Source organism: Bos indicus x Bos taurus, chromosome 26 (genome assembly GCF_003369695.1).
Source record: "Bos indicus x Bos taurus breed Angus x Brahman F1 hybrid chromosome 26, Bos_hybrid_MaternalHap_v2.0, whole genome shotgun sequence".
Taxonomy (NCBI): Eukaryota; Metazoa; Chordata; class Mammalia; order Artiodactyla; family Bovidae; genus Bos; species Bos indicus x Bos taurus.
The window spans coordinates 9,932,269-9,954,773 of record NC_040101.1 but is presented as its reverse complement, the minus strand read 5'-3'; the positions used below and the strand labels follow the sequence as shown (position 1 = coordinate 9,954,773).

General features: G+C 50.6%; 1 protein-coding gene across 25 annotated transcripts in view; it reads left to right on the top strand.

Annotated features, from left to right (window-relative positions):
• The window catches only part of TACC2 (transforming acidic coiled-coil containing protein 2), a 234,787-nt gene that overhangs the window by 142,644 nt on the left and 69,638 nt on the right, over positions 1 to 22,505 (top strand). For 2 of the 25 annotated variants that reach the window (XM_027529363.1, XM_027529361.1), the window contains exon 1: positions 14,496 to 14,727. The exons of 22 other annotated variants lie outside the window; for them this stretch is intronic. In XM_027529363.1, coding sequence (XP_027385164.1) covers positions 14,660 to 14,727 — 68 coding nt within the window. In that variant the 5' untranslated portion in view covers positions 14,496 to 14,659. Of the gene's footprint in view, positions 1 to 14,493; positions 14,728 to 22,505 lie in introns of those variants that run through there. One more of the 25 variants, XM_027529362.1, reaches the window with a different exon arrangement.

Below are 22,505 nucleotides of genomic sequence, written 5' to 3'. Positions count from 1 at the left end.
TAAGGGTGGTTGCCAGGAGCAGGTGGAGAAGGAGACCCCCGAATTGAAGGAGGAGCCAGGAAGGAGACAGAACCCCAGGGAGGTAGAGTGGGAGAAGGGCTCCTTGTCAAGACATGCTCAGCTCAGGGCCCCCCATCTCCAGTTGTGGGGGCCTCTGTTGGTGAGTCCGTTTCTGTTACACTTTGACTCAGGAGATGAAGTCACAGGCGTGATGCTCTGAGCGGCAGGACGTGCTGAGTGCACTGAGTCTCAGTGGTCCTGTAGTGTGTCTTCTGCTTTGTTTCTGTCCATCTGTCCGTCTGGGCATCCCCCTATCCAGTCCTCCACTGGTTTGTGTCCATCCGCCCACTCAGCACACACATCCTGGGTGGATTCTATGCCATATCCCGTGTATGACACAGCATAGGGGAAGGTGCACAGAGTCGGAGAGATGGGCTCCTGGCCCATCTGTGAGCTGTGTGACCTTGGACAAGTTAGTTACCCGACCACTCTGAGCCTTTGTTGACCCATCTGTGAAATCAGTCTGGGTAGTACCCACATCTTGGAGGTAACTGTGAGGAGTAAATGAGGTCAGTGAAAAATGTCGCTTGGTGCTCCGCAGGTGAAAAGTGAATGTTGCTCAGTCGTGGCCAACTCTTTGCAACCCCATGGACTGTACACAGTCTGTGGAATTCTCCAGGCCAGAATACTGGAATGGGCAGCCTTTCCCTTCTTCAGGGGATCTTTCCAACCCAGGGATCGAACCCAGGTCTCCCGCATTGCGGGTGGATTCTTTACCAGCCGAGCCACAAGGGAAGCCCAAGAATACTGGAGTGGGTAGCCTATCCCTTCTCCAGGGGATCTTCCTGACCCAGGAATTGAACTGGGGTCTCCTGCATTGCAGGTGGGTTCTTTACCAGCTGAGCTATCATTTAATCAGCATCAACTCCCCTGATGCCCAGGGGTGCTGGGAGAACGGGGGCAGACAGAGAAGGCTGTTGGGTAGACAGACACAGTGTGATCAGCATGTAGGCTCTCCAGCAGAGTTGAGAACAGAGGACCCAGCAGAGCAGGCTGGAAGGCACCCCGGGGAGGGAGAGCCACACATGCAAGGCCTGGTGGGAGGCTCAACAGTTTCCAGCAGCAGGTTGGGAGAAGCCTAGAGGGACCAGGAGGAGGATGTGGCAGTGATTTTCAGATCTGCAGCCAGGCTGGGAAGTTCCACTAAGTGAAAGGATTGTCTCCTCTTTTTAAGCAGGGGACAGTCAGGACCGGATTTAGTCTGGGGAACTGTCTCTGGAGGCCAAGGAGAGGGTGGATGGCGAGGAGAGGCTGGAAGTCTCTGGACCACTGGAGTTATTACCATGGTCCAAAGGGAGGGGATGGTGGCCTAAACTAGGGCAGTGGCCATGGGATTGGGGAGGATAGGAGTTGATCTTTCGGGCTTGCATTCATTCATTCTGCTGTGGGCTGGCCTGAAGCCTGGGGCTGGGGATACAGTGGTGCCCCCAAAGACACAGGCACATTCTTCTGAAGGGGACCCTGCAGGAGTGGCCGTTCCCGGCTGGACTGTGATTCTGGGCAGGAGCTCCTGGACGAGCCTCCCGGTCTCTGAGGCCCTCTCCCAACATTTCCTCCCATCCTGCCCGGGCTGGGCTCAGGGTGGAAGGGGTGTAGGGCCCACATGGTTCCACCCAGCACAGAGCCCCTGGTGTTTTCTTCTGGCTCCTTGGGGATGACTTGCCCACCTTGTGACCCACCTCAGCAGCCCTGACCCCGACTCTGTCTAAAAACCATCTCACTGAGCACCATCATCCCCCGGTGGCTTCGTGAAACCACAGAATCTGAGGCCTTCTCAGGTTTCCATAACACGGCTCCCCACGTTTATTGTCCCCACTGTATAGATGGGAAAGTTGAGGCTCAGTGAGGTCAGGGCCTTGCCTAAGGTCACAAGCTCCTAGAGCAAAACTGAGGTGGGAGGCGTTTGGGTTGGGTCATCTTCAGGACTCCTGCAGGACGCCTGCCAGCTTCTGACTCCGGAATGAGGCACTCTGGGCTTGGTGTCCCAGAGATGCGGTTAAGAGTCAGTGAAGCAGGGGCACGGAGTCCTCCGCTGGACACAGTGACTTACTTTTTCACAAAGCGGCTGCAGCAGCAGGTAATCTGGATGGAGCACTTGCTGTATGCCTGGTGCAGCTGTACTAAGAACTTTTCATATATCATCTCATTTAAATCTTACACTGTCCATGTTGGTGGGAAGGTACGATTATTATCATTTCCATTGCACAGATGAGAAAACAGAAACAGGAGGGTTAAGTAACTTCTTTGGGTCAGTTTAAGGATTCAGATGAGTGAAAACATTCCCCACTCATCTTTTTGATTTAGGTATCTGGGGAAGAGAGTTTAAGTCAGACCTCATTCCTGGGCACCCAGCCTGGCCGTCTCTCCCAGTATCACACACACAGAAATCAGGACTTGCCATCGAGGAGGGTGATGAGGTTGGTGGCGGGGCTGGCACTTGCATGGGATACCAGTGAGAAGATACATCCTTGGGATCACTCCGCTGATCCTTCTTCAGCTCTGGCCTCATGGGAAAGGACTTTGGTTTCTGCCTCTCTCCTCTGTGTCTCTTAAGTACAGATCTGTCCACCCATCTGTCCACCCATAGCTGTTGAAGGTCTCCGAGTGCCAGCACTGGGCATTCTGTGGGGCACGTGGGAAGCGTGGCCTCAGCCCTCCGGGAGTGGACCTGGCCCAGACCTCTGCTTTGTAAGGAGAAGCTGGGTGCTGGGGGTGCCTGGGGAAGGCGGCCACCCTAGTTTGTAAGGGTCAGAGCAGGCCCCTCTGGAGAGCGAAGCTGACCTTCCAGAAACCAGGAACCTGTGGTACCCCTGATGCTAGGGGACCAGAGGCATGTTCCTGGGCTGGACAGTCACTGCCCCATGGAAATGTTCACATAAAGTAGGACCCCTTCGTCTTTCTGGATTAATGGCGTAAAGAGATGCAAAAAAAAAAAGTGAATATACCAAGCACTTAACTCTGCACTCAACTTTTTTTAAGTCATCAGCCTCTGTAAGCTGTCAGGAGACCTAGAAATGTCTCTCACACATTTTCTTAAGGTCAACGGGATGAGGCAGAATTGGGTCAGTCTGTTGTCATGGAAAGAATGTCTTCCCGTGGAGAGATCAGTTCTTAAAAATCTGAGTATTGGGGAAAAATAATCCCTTTTCCTCAGGCACAGTTAAAAGCTAATTACATCCAGTGACAGATAGGCAAGTGCCTTGGGAATTACACAGACAGGGCCTGTGGGGGTGGTTATGAAAAGAAGGATGCATTTTTAGGGTTTGGTAGCACATGGAGAAGGCAGGGCACCCCATTCCAGTACTCTTGCCTGGAGAATCCCAGGGACAGGGGAGCCTGGTGGGCTGCCGTCTATGGGGTTGCACAGAGTCAGACACGACTGAAGTGACTTAGCAGCAGCAGCAGCAGCACATGGATAGACAGACACATGCCTGCACGCACACGCGCACACACGCACACACACACACTCATTCACCCCCTCTGCTCTCAGATGCTATGCTAATTATCTCTGAGAAGATGCTCACGGCTGCTATTTCTGGCCCAGCCGTTCTGGATTGCTCTTCTATCCCAGAGCCTTGAGTCAGCAGTTCTGGGCCTCGGTGCTCGGTTTCCACTGCTCCGCTCACAAGTAGGGCAGTCCCGTGTCAGGCTCTGTGTCAAACCGCTCGTCGGGGGTGGGAAGGAAGTCAGTGATTCCAGACTAGCTGACAGCCTGGCCGCCCTCCTGAAGGGGCCGCTGCTCCAGGGCAGGGGGCGTCCCAGGGACCCAGCGAAGCAAGGGCCACAGAGTCCAGCACTCTGGCCGCGCTTGTTTGCATTTCCATCTTGGAAGCGTTTCCCCGCTGAACGGCCACGGTGGTGCCGTTGAGGAGAGACCTCCCCGAGTCCAGACGGGCGGCACCTGCACTTCTCAAACCGCTTCTCCAGTCCGGCTTCGGAAAGCAGCTTTGCTGTCCATTTTGGCAGCGGGGAGGTTCCCTCTCTGTTTACCCCTGGATGTTCTGTTTAAAAGGCCTCTTATTCCTGGTACACAGTAGTAAGCTCTAGAGGAACTCTGTGGATTAACACATCGACAGTCCAATCAAATACAATATTTAAGCCCTTCTAACAAGGACTGAAATGTTTTTACAGTGATTTTGCAATATTCGGTTCTTCTTGGAAATAGTTCTCTGGGAAGAAAGATGGATTTCACTGGTTATGTTTTTGGCCCCAGTCAGTTGGTTCTCTGCTCCCTGGCTTGAATGAAATTCCACTATTTCTACACAGAAGCTTGCACTCCGGAGGTTGGAGTTTTATTTGGCCAAATGTCTACCTGTTTGGTTTTGCCTGTGATCTTAAACTTAGTTGATAAAATTAGCTACAGGAAGGAGTCCAGATTATCTAAAGAAAACTGTTCCCTGAGAAAGGCCACTTGACATGAATCCACTTACTGAGTCGAACTTTTAAGGTGATTGTGTGGAAAATGTTTGATTGGGCCTTGATGTTGAAGAAAGAAGTGAAAAAATTATGAAAATGATTTATATTTAACAAAATGTGGACTTTAATGATAACCACATGTTAATGCTTAGCATGAACAAAGGATTTTGGCCATATTTTTCTGGCAGATTTTCAGACTCACATATTCTTCACACTTGACTCCTGCATCTCAAGAACAGTCACTTTTAACATAAATGCTTCAGTTTTAACATAAATGTTTCATTTAATATACATGCTTCAGCAGTTTTCTGAAGGGCTCTTTCCATTTTTGGACGTTCTATCTTGGAAGCTGCCTTCTTCCTCATTTTTGAGAGTTTTTCCTCTTCAGTTGTTCACAGATTGCCATTTTTCAATGGCTCTGGGTGGCTTTTGAGCAATTCATCAGGGTCAGATTCGTCCACTTCATGGTGTCCTGCAGCTTCTGCTAGGTTTGCAGTTTTCTTTGCAGTTGGTGGTGGTGTATGCTGCTGCTGCTGCTAAGTTACTTCAGTCGTGTCCGACTCTGTGCGACCCCAGAGACGGCAGCCCACCAGGCTCCCCCATCCCTGGGATTCTCCAGGCAAGAACACTGGAGTGGGTTACCATTGCCTTCTCCAATGCATGAAAATGAAGAGCAAAAGTGAAGTCGTTCAGTCGTGTCTGACTCTTAGCAACCCCATGGACTGCAGCCCACCAAGCTCCTCCGTCCATGGGATTTTCCAGGCAAGAGTACTGGAGTGGGGTGCCATTGCCTTCTCCGGTTGGTGGTGTATATTTCCCCACAATCAACGAGAGACACTGGCAAGGACTCGTGAAGCCAGGAGGATGTGAGGGACAGCTGAGTCCAGAAGTGGCTGCTTTGTTGATGAACATCTTCCAAGGCTGACCTTGGCTTCCTCTTTGTAACCTTCACCTTACGTAACTATAGAAACACTTGAGTCTTTTCAGGAGCATAAATGAGGGGACCCTCTCTGCAGGATGGGACAACCAGAAATATATCCTCAGGGAAGTTCATTTATTTTTTCAATATCATTTTTTGATGTGGACCATTTGTAAAGTTTTATTGAATTTGTTACAATATTGTTTCCATTTCATATTTTGGTTTTTTGGCCTTGAGGCATGTGGGATCCTAGCTCCTAACCAGGTAGCAAACCCTCACCTGCCTGCACTGGAGGGCAAAATCTTAACCACTGGACCACCAGGGAAGTCCCTATCCTTCCCAGAACTTCTGATTTTATTAATTGGTGGTGGAGCTGGGTAGCTGCTGATGTGCTTGCTGAAGTAGCCACATGAAACTGAAGGTCGTGTTGGTGGAAGGATATTGTTGAAGGCACTGTCTACTGTATACACCATCTCCTCATGGAGAATCCATAGGAATGAACATATTGAGAATGGCAATCATGCAAAAAGCTGTTTATCCATGGAACGGCCGTTAAAATCCGCTAGGTTTTATGAATTGTGTAACTGAAAATGATTGTTTCCCTTTTTGCTTGTTGTTGTTGTTCAGTCGCTCAGTCGCATCTGACTCTTTGCGACCCCATGGACCAGCACACCAGGCTTCCCTGTCCATCATCATCTCCCAGAGTTTGCTCAAAGTCATGTCCATTGAGTTGGTGATACCGTCCAACCAGCTCATTCTCTGTCATCCCCTTCTCCTCCTGCCTTCAATCTTTCCCAGCACCAGGGTCCTTTCCAACTAGTCACTTGTTCGCATCAGGTGGCCAAAGTATTGGAGCTTCAGCTTCAGCATCAGTCCTTCCAATGAATATTCAGTGTTGATTTCCTTTTTGCTTTGGCTGCTGGGGAAGTTAGATCCAGGCCTACAGCTGACTCCAGCCAGGGCTCAGATAAGTCCTTTCAGGGTAAGCTCACTCTCTCTGGCTTTTATCTAACTTTTCTTTCAAGATTCTTTTGCTGTCTTGAGTTGCAAGCTTGAGTCATTTCTTGAAATGAGGTAGGATATATTTTCTAAAATGTTATCTCAAGAGTGTCTTCTACCATTTCCATCTCAAAAGAGCTGAATTTATTTGGTAAAGAAAGAAGGATTTTAAGGCTTTTATTTAATCTTTTGGGATGTGGTGTTTGTGTTACTGATTTCTTTTTCATATGTGATGAGACTTCTTAACACAGTGCTGTCCTAACTTTTGCGTAGCCCTGGGTTTTAGTGTTGGCTTGCTTTCCTTCCTTCTTGTAGGAATCAGAGATGTAAAATGTATCCTGAATTCTTAATTTTAAAATAAAAGTGAGTCTTGGGACTTCCCTGGTGGTCCAGTGGTTAAGATTCCACCCTCCCAGTGCAGGGGTCTGGGGTTCGATCCCTGGTCAGGGAACTAGAGCCCCATATACTGCAGCTAAAGAGCCTGCATTCAGCTATGAGGATCCTGCATGCCACAATTAAGACCCAGTGCAGCCAAAAAAAAAGAGATGAGTCTTATCTCTCTTTACTGATTCCTTTTCTAGCACATTCTGGGTTGCCTTCCTTGATCTAATACCAAAATCCTCAGCCTTTACCTTGTATCATGTTGTTCAGTTGCTGAGTCGTGTCTGACTCTTGGGACCCCATGGACTGCAGCACGCAGGCTTCGCTGTCCTTCACTATGTCCCGGACTTTTGCTCAAACTCATGTCCATCGAGTCAGTGATGCCATCCAACCATCTCATCCTCTGTCGCCCCCTTCTCCTCCTGCCTTCAATCTTTCCCAGCATCAGGGTCTTTTCCAATGAGTCAACTCTTTGCATCAGATGGTCAAAGTATTGGAGCTTCAGCTTCAGCATCAGTCCTTCCAATGAATCTGAGGGATTGATTTCCTTTTGGTTTGACTGGTTGAATCTCCTTGCTGTCGAAGGGATTCTCAAGAGTCTACTCCAGCACCGCAGTTTGAACAGCATCAGTTCATTGGTGCTCAGCTGTCTTTATGATCCAACTCTCACATCTGTACATGACTACTGGAAAAACCATAGCTTTGACTATGCAGACCTTTGTCAGCAAAGTGATGTCTGAGTTTTTTAATATGTTGTCAAGGTCTGTCAGAGTTTTCCTTCCAAGGAGCAAGCATCTTTTAATTTCATGGCTGCATCATAACAGAAATGAATTTTTCCCCCATGAAGAGTAGTAGCTGTTGGAGTGGTCCTTGCTTGAAAGGATCTTTGAAAGATCTCAGGTGTAACTATAGTAAAGGAGGTGAAAAAAGCATAGAAGATCAGCGCTTTTCAAAGAGTGAGCAAGAGCACCCTGGAAAAGATGGGGTTCTACCTGAGCTGGCTCTTCAACCCAAGTTAACCACTCAGAGTCCCCAGGGTGACCACATGAGATTCAATGTTGGAGTGTAGAAGACAGTCAGATCTAAAAATGAGGGAATCTGACGATGAGCTCAGTAGCTCAGTCGTGTCTGACTCTTTGCAGCCCTATGGACTGTAGCCCGCCAGGCTCCTCCATTCATGGGATTTTTCAGGCAGGAATACTGGAGTGGGTTACCATTTCCTACTCTAGGGGAATCTTCCTGATCCAGGGATCGAACCCAAGTCTCCTGCATCTCTTGTGTAGGCAGATGAATTCCTTACCACTGAACCAGCTGGGAAGCCTGACAAGCTCCTCCCTTTTCTCTATTCATTGTAAGAATGAAGACTTTTGCCAGGGCAGGCCGGAGAGCAGGGACGCCAGACACAGGCACAGGATACAGTGAGATTCCGATGAGGCGAGAAAGCACCAAAGCTAAAATGTGCTGGAGGTAGCACATGGAGGGGGACATCTGTGGGCTGGAGGAGACTTACGCCTCGTAGAAGCTGGCCGGGAGCTGGGCCCTGATGCACAGGAGGAACGGGGGACCTGGGCCCTGCTCCAGTGCAGGATGGACCCAGTGTTGGGATCAAGGCCAGGATATTGAATTGGGAGTTTCTCCTGAAGACAGTGGACAACTTTTGGAGCAAGGCTGTGCGACATAAAAGCTGTGTCTTCAAAAGCCCAGGAAAATGGACCCCAAACGTAAACCCTGGATGGATAAAGTGCCAGCAGCGTGCCACTCTTGGCCTGCAGGCCGGTCTCCTGCTCGCTGGTCGGCTTCGCTTGTCTCACACTTCTGTTTACCTACGGTTGCTGAACATGGGCCTGAACTCGGGTCTGAAATCAAACGGCTCCCAGCTTTTACAGTCTTTTCTTTTTTCTTTTTATGTATTTGGCTATGCCGGGTCTCAGTGGGGATCTTCGATTTTTGTTGCGGCATGTGGGATCTAATTCCCTGACCGGGGAATGAACCTGGGTCCCCTGCACTGGGAGTGTGGAGTCCCAGCCATTGGGCCACCAGGAAAGTCCGCAGCTCTTGCAGTTTTAGGCAAGGCAGCATGTGACAAGCTGGGTGGAGTTGTGGGGTGTGCAGCTGGACTTTCTGGGTCTCAGTTGAAGGAACAAGTTGCAAGCGGGTGGTGATGCTGGAGCCTATGGAAAGGTCAGCTTCCTAAAGAGAAGGTCCACGTGCTTTTGTGCAGCCTCTCTGCAGTATCCCCACTAGCTGCCCCCCCCCACCCCCCCGCCCCGTGATGGTGAAGGCGAGAGACTTGAAGAAACAGGACCTTGCCCGGGCCCGTTTTCCATCTGTATTTACATTCCCAGTGCTCTCCAGATGGATTTTCCTGTGATCTGACCTACTTTCTTTTAGCAAGTGTGCACAGGCTAATTAGCAGCACAGGGGTCCATTGGTCTTGTTTGTAGAGCGTTGCTGCTATGGCAACTGGAGACTTCCTTGAGGCTGGAGGCAAAGATAAAGCCGCTTAAGTGTGTTTTCCTTGGGGTGTCAGAGGTGCTTCAAATTACTTGCCCTTTCTGACTATGTGTGGTTCAGTCCCTTGGACTCGAGTGGGATTTCAGAGTCTGTATCATGTATCTTATCTCTCAGCTACAAGGATTGGGCAAGTTTGCTGAACTTTCTGGTACGTATGTGTCAGGAAGTAACTTGAGAACAGACTCATCTTCTATAGGCCAGGCAGATGCTAAGTGCACTAGTAAATGTGGAATCTCTAATTGTTCTAGAAATGATGGGTGCTTTCTTGGATTTATGTAGGTTTCTAGGATGTTTTGGGGACATCAGTAGGAGGGTTGGCAGTGGAGCCCATCTAAGTGGGCTTAGCCTACCTTTAGCATCCTAGAATATGCATGCTCTGGTCCAGAGGGCGACAGAGGGAGGGACCTCAGGGTCTCCCTGGTAGCTCAGTGGTAAAGAATCCACCTACCAATGCAGGAGACGCAGGTTCCATCCCTGATTTGGGAAGATCCCTTGGAAAAGGAAATGGCAACCCCACTCCAGTATTTTTCTTGCCTGGGAAATCCCATGGACAGAGGAGCCTGGTGGGCTACAGCCCATGGAGTTGCAGGAGTCAGACACGACTTAGCAACAAGGGCCATGGTTAGAAAGTCTGGGCATCCCTGATTTGGTGGAGAGAGGAGGTGCCCTGTTGTGGCGGCCTCTGCCCCTCCCAGGGTGGCCAGGGTAGAGTCTGGAGTGTGAGCTGGGCGTGAAGAGGCGGTAAGGAAGGGAGGAGCGGCCCCCTGAAAGCAGCGGTCTGGGAAGGAAAGTCGGGATGAAGCAGAGCGCACTGATAGGTTGTCTGCAGCCTCAGCTCCAGCCAAGGGCCTGGCCCAAGTGAGTGCTCAGTGCAGGTTTGAATACACTAGGGAATGTGTGATTGCAAGGCTAGCTGCTGGCATTTTAATAATTTGGGGTGGAATCTGTGCTTTCTTATTGTGCAAACCCATTATTTAGCTTCCTTGGCCATCACTTGGGGTGGGGGTGGGTGAAGAAGAGAGGATTTGGAGGCAGTAAACAGGCCAGAGTGGGATGTAGCCAGTGGTTTCTGAGCTATCAGTGGTTCCTGTGGATAACAAGAACCCAGGAGCTGGGTTAAATGGCCCTGAAATTGTTTCGAATTTCCTTGGTCTAACTTGGAGAGTTGTTTCTTTCTTTCTTTTTTTTTTATCTTTTCCCTTCTTGTTAGTTATTCTTGGTCCCTTAGCCCTGTATCTTAAACAGCCTGTCTTGGTTGGTCCACTTGGGCCGCTATAACACAAAGAACTTGAGCCGGGTGACTTCAACAAAAATGTTGATTTCTCACAGTTGTGAGGCGGGAAGTCCGAGATCAGGGTGTGAGCATGGTCGGGTTAAAGAGAGCCCTGCTTCTGGTGTGCAGATGGTTGCCTTCTTGCTGTGTCCTTGAAATGGCAGAGAGAGAGATTATGTGTCTCTTTCTCCTTTGGTCGCTGTAGTTCTAAGTCGTGTCTGACTCTTTGCGACCCCGTGGACTGTAGCAAGCCAGGCTTCCCTCTCCTTCACTGTTTCCCAGAATTTGCTCAGATTCATGTCCATTGAGTCGGAGATGCTAGACACTTGTGACTTAATCTAACCTAATTACATCCCAAAGGCCCCCTCCGGATACCATCAAATTGGTATCAGGGCTTCAGTATATGACATTTTGGGGGTAGATACACTCAGTCCATAGCATGGCTCTTTTCCTCTCTAATCACTCCCCCTCTCCACGTTTTATACGTTTTCCTTTTTTTTTTTCTGTAGGCTGAATTACTAGATAACCAAGCTTGTTTTATTATTATTATTTTTGGGCTGCACTGTGTGGCATGCAGGGATCCGAGTTCCCTGACCAGGGATCAAACCCATGCCCCCTGCAGTGGAAGTGTGTCGTGTTAACTGCTGACTGCCAAGGAAGTCCCCAGGCTTGTTTTGAACTGTGTGTAAAGTAAACCATCAAATGTCTTAAATGAGAGTCTGAAAAGTTCTTCCAGAAGTTTATTATACAAACTAGTAACGCATGGATTTCAGTTGCATTGACCTCAACGGCATCCAGATTGTTTTTCCACTGGTTCTTGGCCATGTTGTTAACATCACTGCGATGGTGTCAGTGACACACAAATGAAGTGTCACTAGGTCGTAACTTTACGATTGTTGAGATTCTAAATAAAAGCCCTTCGCTGCAATGCCCCCTCATTATCTATGTGGTGCTGTGCTTAGGGAAAAATGTTTCTAATAAAGAAGGAAGGAAAATTAACACGGCTCAAGCACCAGTTAGTCCTGGTCCCGGGATTTCATATATATAATTAGGTTTTCCTAATACTCTGCAAAACAGATGCTTTCTCTCTCTTGCCAGCTGAGGAAGCAGTGGTTCAGTACCGTCAAGCATTTGGCTCAAGGCCACACACCAAACGAGGGAGAGGTCAGGATTTGACCTCCTGTCTCATTTCAAAGCCCTCTCTAGTTATTGCAGCAGACCCCTACCTGTTACGGATCAGGACACTTGGAAGGTTTGGTGCTTTTCTGTATCATGAAAAAAATGAGCGGATGAATTCTAATTGTTGTTTCTCATTTTTTCCCTGTGTATTTTCCTAGGGCTGGGTTTGGCTACAGGCCATAGATACCATCAGTGCCCAGGGAAGTGGTCACTTTCCTCAAAAGGTGAAGTCTAGGTTTGTTGTTCTTCGGTCGTTAAGTTGTGTCTGACCCTTTGGGACCCGGTGGACTATCGAACACCAGGCTCCTCTGTCCTCCACTGTCTCCCTGAGTTTGCTCAAATTCATATCCATTCAGTCAGTGATACTATCCAAGCATCTCATCCTCCGTCGCCCCCTTCTCCTCCTGCCTTCAGTCCTTCCCAGCCTCAGGGTCTTTTCCAAAGAGTTGGCTTTTCACATCAGGTGGCCAAAATATTGGAGCTTCAGCATCATTCCTTTCAATGAACACTCTGGGTTGATTTCCTTTCGAATTGACTGGCTTGATCTCCTTGCTCTCTGAGGGACTCTTTAAGAGTCTCCTCCAGCACCACAATTCAAAAGCATCAATTCTTCGGCGCTCAGCCTTCTTTATGGCCCAACTCTCACATCCGTACATGACTACTGGAAAAACCATAGCTTTGACATAACGACCTTTGTCGGCAAAGTGATGTCTCTGCTTTTTAATATGCTGTCTAGGTTTGTCATAGCTTTCCCTAAGTTAGCACTTAGGAAGTTTTCAGCTCCACGTGGTAAGGTTCTTTGGACTTCTAGCTGCATATGAGGCCCAAGAGTTCTGTTTTCTGATGAAAAAACGAACCCTCGGGGTGCTGGGAATGACCAGATGAGCAAAGCTCAGAATCCCTGCTACCAGGTGACTCCGGGCACTGATTGTGAGTGACAGGTTATGGGAGGTGCTTTCAGGAGCAAGCTTCACCCGGCCACCCCCTGACAGTCACCTTCTCTGCGAGACTGACGGGATCATTAGCTATTTTCATATAAATTCGAAAAAGTCAACCTTCTCAATGTAGCCTGGACATTTCATGTGGTTGCAGCCCAGGAAACAATTTTGACTTTCTGGGTCTCTGTTTGACACTAATTTTAAATATCAGCAGAGGAAAGTCAGCCCACCATGAAGCTCTGGAACCATCCTGACATTTGAGTCACAACTTCAAAAGTAGCCGTCCAAACATCCTCAGCCACAGTTTTAGGAAACACTCAGTATGTGGAGGACATTTCAGAATGTTTTGAGCAGTTTTGTTTCCATTTTATTTTTGTTTTGGCCACAAGTTACATGCATTTTAGGCTGACTCTAAAGAAATGCTGGGAAAATGAAGATGAGTTTTCAACTTACACATCACATGTGCTCAGTAGCTCAGTCTTGTCCGACTCTTTTGTGACCCCTTGGACTGTAGCCCACCAGGCTCCTCTGTCCCTGGGATTTCCCAGGCAAGAATCCTGGAGTGGGTTACGTTTCCTCAGAGGTTCCGCTTTAATTCCATTGTGAGTCTGATTGGACCTCAGAATGGGGATGGACCGTCAGTTTCCAGGTGGGCCCCCAAACCTCCTGAACCAAAAGGAGTTGAGTAGCCTGCGAGGAGGCCCAGGAGCCCAAGGAAGTCTGGAGGGTTTGGGAGAAGCCAGAGCTGGGCGAGGGGGCCTGGCTAGCCGAGCACAGCTTGCCCCAGCAGAGGAATCGGGGTGGGGGCTGGGGGCACTGAATGGGGTGTCACAGACATTCCTGCAGGCCCGGTTTGGGCTCAGAATCACGGAGACAGATGGTTAGATCGTGTGTCATGGAGAGCTATCTTTCCCCTGGACACTCTTGTGGTCTTAAAGGCCTGACACGGATGGGCCCTCTCAGCTGGCCTGACCTCTGACGGTTGGGAATGAGCCTTTGCAAGGGGCGTCTCCGTGGAGCCTCCTGTGGTGGCTAAAGATGGGGGGTGCTTCAGACTCCGTAGCAGGCTTTCCCAATCCGCCCTACCCCCAAACTGTGTCCTTGGAGGCCGGACCTGGGCTCAGGTGAGGTGGGGAGTGGGGGTGGCAGGGGGGAACCCGGGAGCCAGGCCCTCGCATCTCCCTGGTACAGGCCTCAGCCTGAAGAAGGCAGAAGCCACCGGGACACTGCAAGTGTCTAGCACATTTTCCGCGGCAGCCTGTTTACCTGCCCGCCCAGCCCTGGGAGAGTCCATTGCCTCCCTCCGGGAGGGGTGAGCCGGCCGGAAAGAGGATACCCTCCCCCACCCCCCACCACGGTTCGCCGGGCCGGGACCACCGCGGCCCTACCCCCTGGGGCCCCCGACTCCCGGGTCCGAAGTGTATTTGCATTTCCAAGCCACACAATGCCGGCGATCGGGGCGAGGCTGCGGAAGGCTGGGGGAGGCGACTCGGGGCTAGAGAGGGAGGGTCTTCGCCCGCCCTCCCCCTGGCCCGGTTTCCCGAGCCAGCGCTGGAGCTTTGTGAAGATGCAGGCGTCGGGGGCTGCTCGCGGATGATGACATCACCGTGTCCTACGCGGGAGCCGAGCTGCCGGGGGCTTTAAGAGCAGATCCCTTCGGACCCCGCCGGCGCTCACGCTCACACTCGCGCGCCCCGGGTAGAGCCGCGCGCGCCGGCCACCCTCGCGCACACACTGGGGGCGCGCGCCGGCCACCCTCGCGCGCACACCTCCGCGGCGCTCGCTCCCCGGGCTCCGGCTCGGGCCCCGAAGCCGCAGCTCCCCGCCGCCGCCGCCGCCGCCCCGGATGCCAGCAGCTGCTCCCATCTGCAGTGCAGCAGCCCCGGCCGCAGGCCGGCCCAGCCCGGGCTCCCGCTGGAGGTACCGTGCCAGGACGCTGGCCCTGCTCGCGGCTAGCCTGCACTCCAGGGCGCAGCGAGGATGGGAGGGTCGCAGTCTCTGCAGCCAGTCCCAGCCAGCGACCTGAACCAGGAGGCTTCCGAGGCAATGTAAGTGCTCCGCCCGTCGCCCCGGAGGGCCCCCCGAATCCTCCCAAGAGGAGAGGGTGCTGGGGCTTTGTTAGTATCCTCTCACCTGATGCCCCGTGCAGCCTGGAGCTGGGGCTGGCCCTGACGTTCTCGGGCAGCCTAGCGTGGTTTTTACCTGGTGGCGCCCCTTCTAGCGTTTCGCGCCCCGCTCTGGAATGAGCATCTGGCAGCCCCTGGAGATTCCTGGGGGCAGAAATGACCCCCCTGGAATTTGATGGTTGTTCAGCAGCCCAGTGCGTGCTTGGGGGGGCTTCTCCCTGCATCTTAACACCGCACCCCCCCGGCACAGTGGTATTTCCTGCAAAGGGAACAGCCGGGCATTAACAAGGGCCTCATGGGAAGAATCTTTGAGGGTGGCAGTGCCGTGCCCATGGAGACAGACCAGTTTAGGGGCAGCCACTCACATAGCTAGCTAGACGGATGGCGTGGAGCTTCGTCGCTAGACGTCCAGTCGGGTTAATCCAAGCGTCCACACACTGACTGGTGAACACCGGAGGACAAGGCTGCTCGCTATTATTAGTAAAGCCAGCCAAACAGTCTCGTCATTGGTCCATTGGTGGAAGCAGCATTTGACTGTGCATCCAGTTTCTGTAAACCAAGAGCCAGTGGGGCCTTTATACTGGATGGGTGCTTATTAGGGTTCCCGTTTTTAAATGGTCATCTCCATTACCCACCTGGGCCTGTCTGGAGGATGGGGCTTATTGAATAGATCTGGCTGCAGGTCATCCCCTCCTTACCTGCTCTCCTTTCCCAAAGAGAAGAATGTGTTTCAGAGAAGAGTGTTGTGTGGGGGTTTGGGGGTGGGGAGGCAGTAAAGTGGTCATGGGAGCCATTGATGTGTAGACGAAAGGACTCCAGGGATTGGTCTGTGTGTTGTAGTAGGGACGCGGGGTGCCATGTGGGGCTTCCTCACTCGTCCCTGTGCCTGGGGTTTCAATGAGGACCTGGCTCAGTGTGGTGATGTAATGCTAGGCTGAGCCTCGTGGTTTTCCAGGCTCCAGCTCTTTAGCAGCGAACCATTCTGAAGAGCAGGTGTGCACCGATCATTTGTCTTTCTCCTTGTAGCTCGAGACAGCATCATCTTACAATGGAAGTGCGTCGTGTTGGAGGCTTTTCAGTGCCACGAGCCCTGCGCTTTGCCTGCCCTGGTTTTCGTTCGTGTGTAGTATTGTTCGATGCATGGAAATATGTACTACCACCCGGGACTTGAGCCTAAGCCGAAAAGAACAGTTCCAACCTATTTTTGAGAAGTCTCTAAACTGAAAATCAGTTAGAGTGGTAGGCGCTAATCAGCTACTGAGCTAGCTAGCTCTCAGGGCTCAGATCTGTCTAAAAGCTTTCGGGAGACACGAAAAAGATACTGTGACCATGTGTTTGGGAAAATCCGCTCCTCAGCCATAAGGGATTCAGCTCACGTGTCCCCAGTGTCCCCGCCCTCTTTCCCAGTTGAGTTAATAAATGACCAGGCTTCTGTTGGCTGAGGGCTGAGTTGGGAGAGATTCTGTTAGATAGAAGCTGGGATAAGGTGTCCTAAGTCCACCCTAGGGGGATGTTATCATTGTTTTAGTCACTAAGCCGTGTCTGACTCTTTTGTGACGCCATGGACTGTAGCCCTCCAGGCTCCTCTGTCCATGGGATTTCCCAGGCAAGAATACTGGAATGGGTTTCCATTTCCTTCTCCAGGGGATCTTCCCAACCCAAGGATCGAACTCACATCTCCTGTATTGGCAAGCAGATTCTTTACCTCTGAGCCACCAGTGAAGTGTGTGTTAAGTTGCTTCAGTCATGTCTGACTCTTTTGAGACTCTGTGGACTAGAGCCCACCAGGTTCCTCTGTCCATGGGATTCTCCAGGCAAGCATGCTGGAGTGGGTTGCCATGATTGACCCAGGGATCACACACATCTCTTATGTCTCACTGCATTGGCAGGGGGGTTCTTGACCACTAGCGCCACCTGGGAAGCCCACCTACCAGGGTGTTTAAATAAAACTCCAGGCCAAATGGCCACGTTGTAATGGAAGCTCCTTCTCAAATATTGCCTGGATGAGCCGGTCCATGTGTACTAGCCAGAGTCTTCTCTCCTTGAAACTATTTCTGAAATGTCTTTAAATCTTTAAGATAGTGTATTTACTCCTTCACAGAATCCCACCCTCCATCCCCTAACACTTTTGTTTTTTAAAAATGGAGAGAGTGGAAATGATTGGGGCTGGTTCCATACCTGGCAACTATTCTCTAAAATCGCATCTCTGCTGTCTGAATAACTGGGAGTTTTTCTACTATCCATTTGCTTATTTCCAGTCTAGAGATTTTAAGAAGTGTATTAAGAGAGTGCCTTTCCGTGCACCTAAAGTCACATGCTTGTGAAGAATAATAAGACAGGGTAGCCATGTGTGGTCTGTGGCAGGAAAGAAGCTTCCACTGAAGGATAATGCTGTCAGGGCTGCAGGAGTGGAGAGGAACTCAGGGAGCACAAGCTGCCTTGGCGGGGTACAGTCCATGACAGCTGGTAACTAGACTGAACCTGTGTCTCTTTTTCTATGATGGTTCCCTGTGAAAGAGCAAATCAAGGAGGACCTGGGTAAGAGTGAAACCGAAGACGGGGATGTTTTAAAAGTCCCTGCAGAATATTTTCTCTTTTAGTTGCAGGATTTCTGTGCTTCTGCGTTCAGGTTTGGGGTGCCTTTGGGCAGCTTTTGTAGCCCCAACTGATAGCTTCATTCTGTCCCTGGAGAGCAGTAGAATAAGAAAGGAGGAAGAGGGGGAGTCCTGTGTCTCCCCTCTGGGGTGCAGCAGCAGACTGGAGGTGCAGGATGGCACATGGGATTGGGAGGGGAGGCGGGGATGGAGGTTCACGTGTTGAAATCCCTGTGACTCCTGGGATGGTCCACTCCTCCTCGGAGGGCAGCATCACCCTCTGCTTTGCTTCTTAGAAAGGCAGAATCAAAGGGCCCACCTTTGAGTCCAAGTCAGAATCTCCATTTACCCAGTGATTTGTAAAGACGCCTGGATGACTTTTAGGCAGGAAATTTTGAGAAGCCCTGAGCTTCTCCATCCGGGTGAGTCCCTCCATCTGGGTTCCTGAGAAACTGCTGGACACTTCTCTAACTGCCGCTTTCTTATCTGGAAAAGAAGTTCTGGTAGCAATAGTAGCCTTTGTTTCCAGATAGAAGACGGCGGGGGGAGGGGGGCGGTGGGGGGGAGTCAGGGAGAGGAGAATTCCACTGCAGAAGACACTTCTCAGCACAGACGGATGGGACACACACAGGAAAGGGACGGGAAGTACTTGAGTCAATGTGATCTGAGTCCATCGATTAGACCCCGCCGCTGTGCCCCCCTTCCGCTGCAGCCCCTCGAGGCTGGGCTTCTGCTAAGAAAAGCAGCGTTAAGTGCTCTGTCTTTTGTGTAGCCAGAGACCCCCATCCCGGGGGCTCCCTCCGCTTCCTGCAGATCCCCACACCCTGGCTCTGCAGGGACAGCCAAGGGCCATCAGCATCTGAGGGTAAAAGTGGTGCTTGTATGGGCGAGTTTAGCCTGCTTCGGCTGTGGCACTGCTCATGACCCCAAAAAAAAAAAAAAAAAAAACCCAAAATCTCAGATAGGGAAACTGCTGCCTGTGTGGACCCGTGAGCAGCAAAATAGAAGGGCCAGGAGGGATGGCGGGAAGTGATGAACGATGAAGCAACAGGCCACAGTGATTGATGAGCAGGGAAGGGAAGGTTATAAAGACAGCGGGGAATACAAGCAGAGGATTTATGCTTAGATGTCCAAGGAGAGGATGTGGCATTTGCCAAGACAAGGAAGTGGAATTTAGGAGCGCATCTGGGGGAACGTTGATGAGTTTGGGCTGGGATCGGAATTATAGCTGAGAGAGTGCCCAGGACCCGAGAGGCCCTGGGCGCCAGCTGCACCAGGAGAGTGCTTCTGGGATGGGGTTGGAGCTCTCTGGGCGGCTGTGGTCACAGATGGGAAAGTGGAGTTTTGGTCTTTCCCATCCTCGTGTGGCTCCTCTCTCTCTCAGTCTGGGGGCTGTCGAGAGGGTCTAGCGGCTCCGAGCTTGCCCGGCCTGCCTCTTAGGGCTTCTCAGGGGTGAGGTTCTGTGTCTGTGAAGACCCTGAGAAGACAGAGGCACCAGTCAGCAGGAAAGGCAGGAATGCTTCTGCATCTGAAAATTGCCAGCATGTCTGTTGCTCAGAAGCCCAGAAAGGGCTGCTGGGGCTCCTGGCAGGAGCTTTCTTTAGGTCTCATTGGATTTCTTTCAAAGTCTTACTTCTTAAGGCGACCCTTGGCTAAGTCATTTAGCTTCAGTGACAGCATCTTGACTGTGGGCCTCTCAGTTCTTAGAAGCAGATACTTCACTTTGGATATTATGGTTGGATGAAAGGATGAGCTGTTTTCCCCCGAAACTGAATAAGCTGTAAAGTTGTTTGTAGAATGGGCGTTGCCTGAGTCCCAAAGGTGCTGTCTTAGTTCAGGTTGCTGTAACATAAAATACCACAGAGGACACGGCTTAAACAACGGATGGGTATTTCTCATAGTTCTGGAGGCGGCAGAATCCAATGTCAGTGTGTGGTGAGGACCCGCTGCCTGGTTTATGGACGGCTGTCTCCTTGTCCTCATCTTGTCCTCAGACATCAAGGCAGTGAAAAACAGCAGAGCAAGCACTCAGGTTCTCTTCTTACAAGGGCACTGATGCCCGTATAAGGCTCCAGCCTCATGACCTGCTGCTGCTGCGTCACTTCAGTCGTGTCCGACTCTGTGCGACCCCATAGACGGCAGCCCACCAGGCTTCCCGTCTCTGGGATTCTCCAGGCAAAAACACTGGAGTGGGTTGCCATTTCCTTCTCCGTTGCATGAAAGTGAAAAGTAAAAGTGAAGTTGCTCAGTCGTGTGCGACTCTTCGCCACCCCATGGACTGTAGCCTACCAGGCTCCTCAGTCCATGGGATTTTCTAGGCAAAATTACTGGAGTGGGGTGTCATTGCCTTCTCTGACCCTCATGACCTAGAAAGTAGTGAAAGTGAAGGTCGCTCAGTCCTGTCCGACTCTTTGCGACCCCATGGACAATAAGTCCATGGGATTCTCCAGTCCAGAACACTGAAGTGGGTAGCCTTTCCCTTCTCCAGGGGATCTTCCCGACCCAGGGATCGAACTGGGGTCTCCTGCATTGCAGGTGGATTCTTTACCAACTGAGTTATGAGGGAAGCCCCCTCATGACCTAATCACCTCCCAAAGGCCCCACCTCCTAATACCATCACATTGAGGGGTAGAGTTTCAACATAACAAATTTTGGGGAGACATAAGCAGTGAGTCCATCCACAGCAGGTACTTTTCCTTGCTTATCATTTCTGAATATCTCCATCATGGGCCCTGTGTCCAGAAGGATCTTGGCCCTTCCTATCTTCTCTCTGCTTATCTGCTGGCTTCTCTAAGGTGGGCCGAAGGCAGGAACATTCTGAAGCCATCCAGGTAGCTGCCAGTGATCCGGGGAGTGATGCCACCTGCTTCTGCTGGGGCCCTGGGCAGGGCGTCTGCTGATGGCGGGTGAGCAGCTAGGATTGGGAGATGGATTAAGTGACTGTGGGCAAGTGTTCGTCTAGGTCATTGGCTTCAGGGCACTCTCTGCATCAACCCTCTGTCCCTGTCTTCATGTTTCTTCCTGCCATCAACAGCCTGTTTCTGTGGCTATAGTTCTGGTTGCCTAGGAACCAGTGTAGTCTGAATAGCCAATATGATTGGCTGTTCTTGCCAGATGGATAGCCTGAGCTGGGGCAGTGTTCCGGGGTAAGCAGAGGATGGTGAACAATTCTGTCCTCTTCCGCTAAGATTAATGATGAGGACATAGGCTTTGTAAACAACTTTTTTCCATGAAAACCAGTTGTTCATGGACTCATGCTTTTGTTTCAGGTTGGATGGGAGTCAGAGGGAGACTGGCTGGCCACAAAGAGCTGACTTAGAACCGCTCAGTATACATCCATTCTACGTTGGAAGTGGTGGCTTGGATGACACTGGCTCTGTTTGTATTTACAAATTCATTTTAGCAGTTGTTTCTAGAGAGCGGGTGGGTACTGGGTGCTTTTGCCCAACGTGGAAACAACGCCGGATGCTTTGAGAATGAAGAGCTCCTCTCTTAGCCTTGTTGAGTAGACTCAGGTGTTTCCCATTACAGACACACATCCATTACTGCGACCCAGGCACTTCTGCCCCCATTTTATAGATACGGAGACTGAGGGCACTCCATGCTTAAGTCAAGGGGTTGACAGGCACTTTCTGTGAAGGGCCAGACTGGCTTTGCAGGGTGTAAGGTCTCTCTTGCAGCAACTCAGCTCTGCCCTGAGAGTGTGAAAGCAGCTGCGGACAGTTAGTAAATCAACGTCCCAGTTACGCTTTAGTTACAAAAAGAGACAGTGAGTTGTATTTTGCTGGCACCTGATTGTATAGGGCTTTGGACCCGTGTCCTCACCCCTCATGACTTCATGGCCATTTATCAACACTAGAGTCCTCGAGTCTTTGGCCTGGGCCACCTTCTTTGTTTCTTTAAGACGTCTCCTCCACACTCATGGATATAGTACCATGATGTACTCAGAATGCCCCCGTTTATATCCTCCCGTGTTGTCTGAGCACCATGCTTATCCAGCTGCTTACTTTGTATCTCCTCTAGGGTTTCTCATGGAGCTCTCAGGCCTAACTTGTCCAAAATAGAATGGATGACCTTCCTTGTATCAAAAACAAATAAAGTATATATAAAGTGACCCAGCCCTCACCCCAGTTCCCCATCTCAGCATGCGGCACGTCACCTCCCAGCTTCTCTGAGCAGAAACCTGGCGGTCAAGCCTTGTCCTTTTCCCTTACCTCCCTGTTTCCTAAAACAGTTCAGATGATGGTTCTTCACTGTGTCTGCTTGCTGTTGCTTTTCGTCTCGTGTTGGAGCCCGCTAGCACACTGGTCACCTGTCAGTTCTCTGAACATTCAATGCCCACCTGCCCCGGGGCCTTTGCACATGCAGCAAGCTGTCTAGGAAGCATTCTGCCCTATGCTGGCATGGCCGGCTCCTTCCTCAGCTTCCATTCTCGGTGGATTTCCGTGCCCTCACTCTCTGATGCTGTCCAGTAGAGCCTGTGACCATGGAAAGATCCTGTGTTCTCGTTGTCCCATATGGTAGCCACTGGCCACACTTGACTCTTGCACACTTGAAATGTGGATAGTGCATCCAAGAAACTGAATCTTTAATGTTATTTAGTGTAATTTAAGTTAAAATAGCCACATATGGCAAGTGGCTGTTGCAGCAGACGGTCATCAAAGCTCAGTCTTCACTCTTGTTTGAGGCCTTTGTAAAACTTAGCGGAAGGTGGAGTTTCTTGATTTGTGTCTTTAACTGTTGTTATCAGGATGTGAGCCATGTGAGGGCATTGTCCTTGGGTTTTGTTTTGTTTTGTTTTTTTAGCTTTTAATTTATGTATTTGAATTTTCTCGAAGTATAATGAATGTATTTAAAGTGAAGTGAAAGTGAAGTCACTCAGTTGTGTCCGACTCTTTGCGACCCCATGGACTGTAGCCTACCAGGCTCCTCGGTCCATGGGATTTTCCAGGCATGAATACTGCAGTGGGTTACCATTTCCTTCTCCAGCGGATCTTCCCGACCCAGGGATCGAACCATGTATTTAATTTCTGCTGTACAGCAAAGTGACTCAGATGGACATATATTCTTTTTCATATTCTTTTCCATTATTGTTGCTGTTTGTTG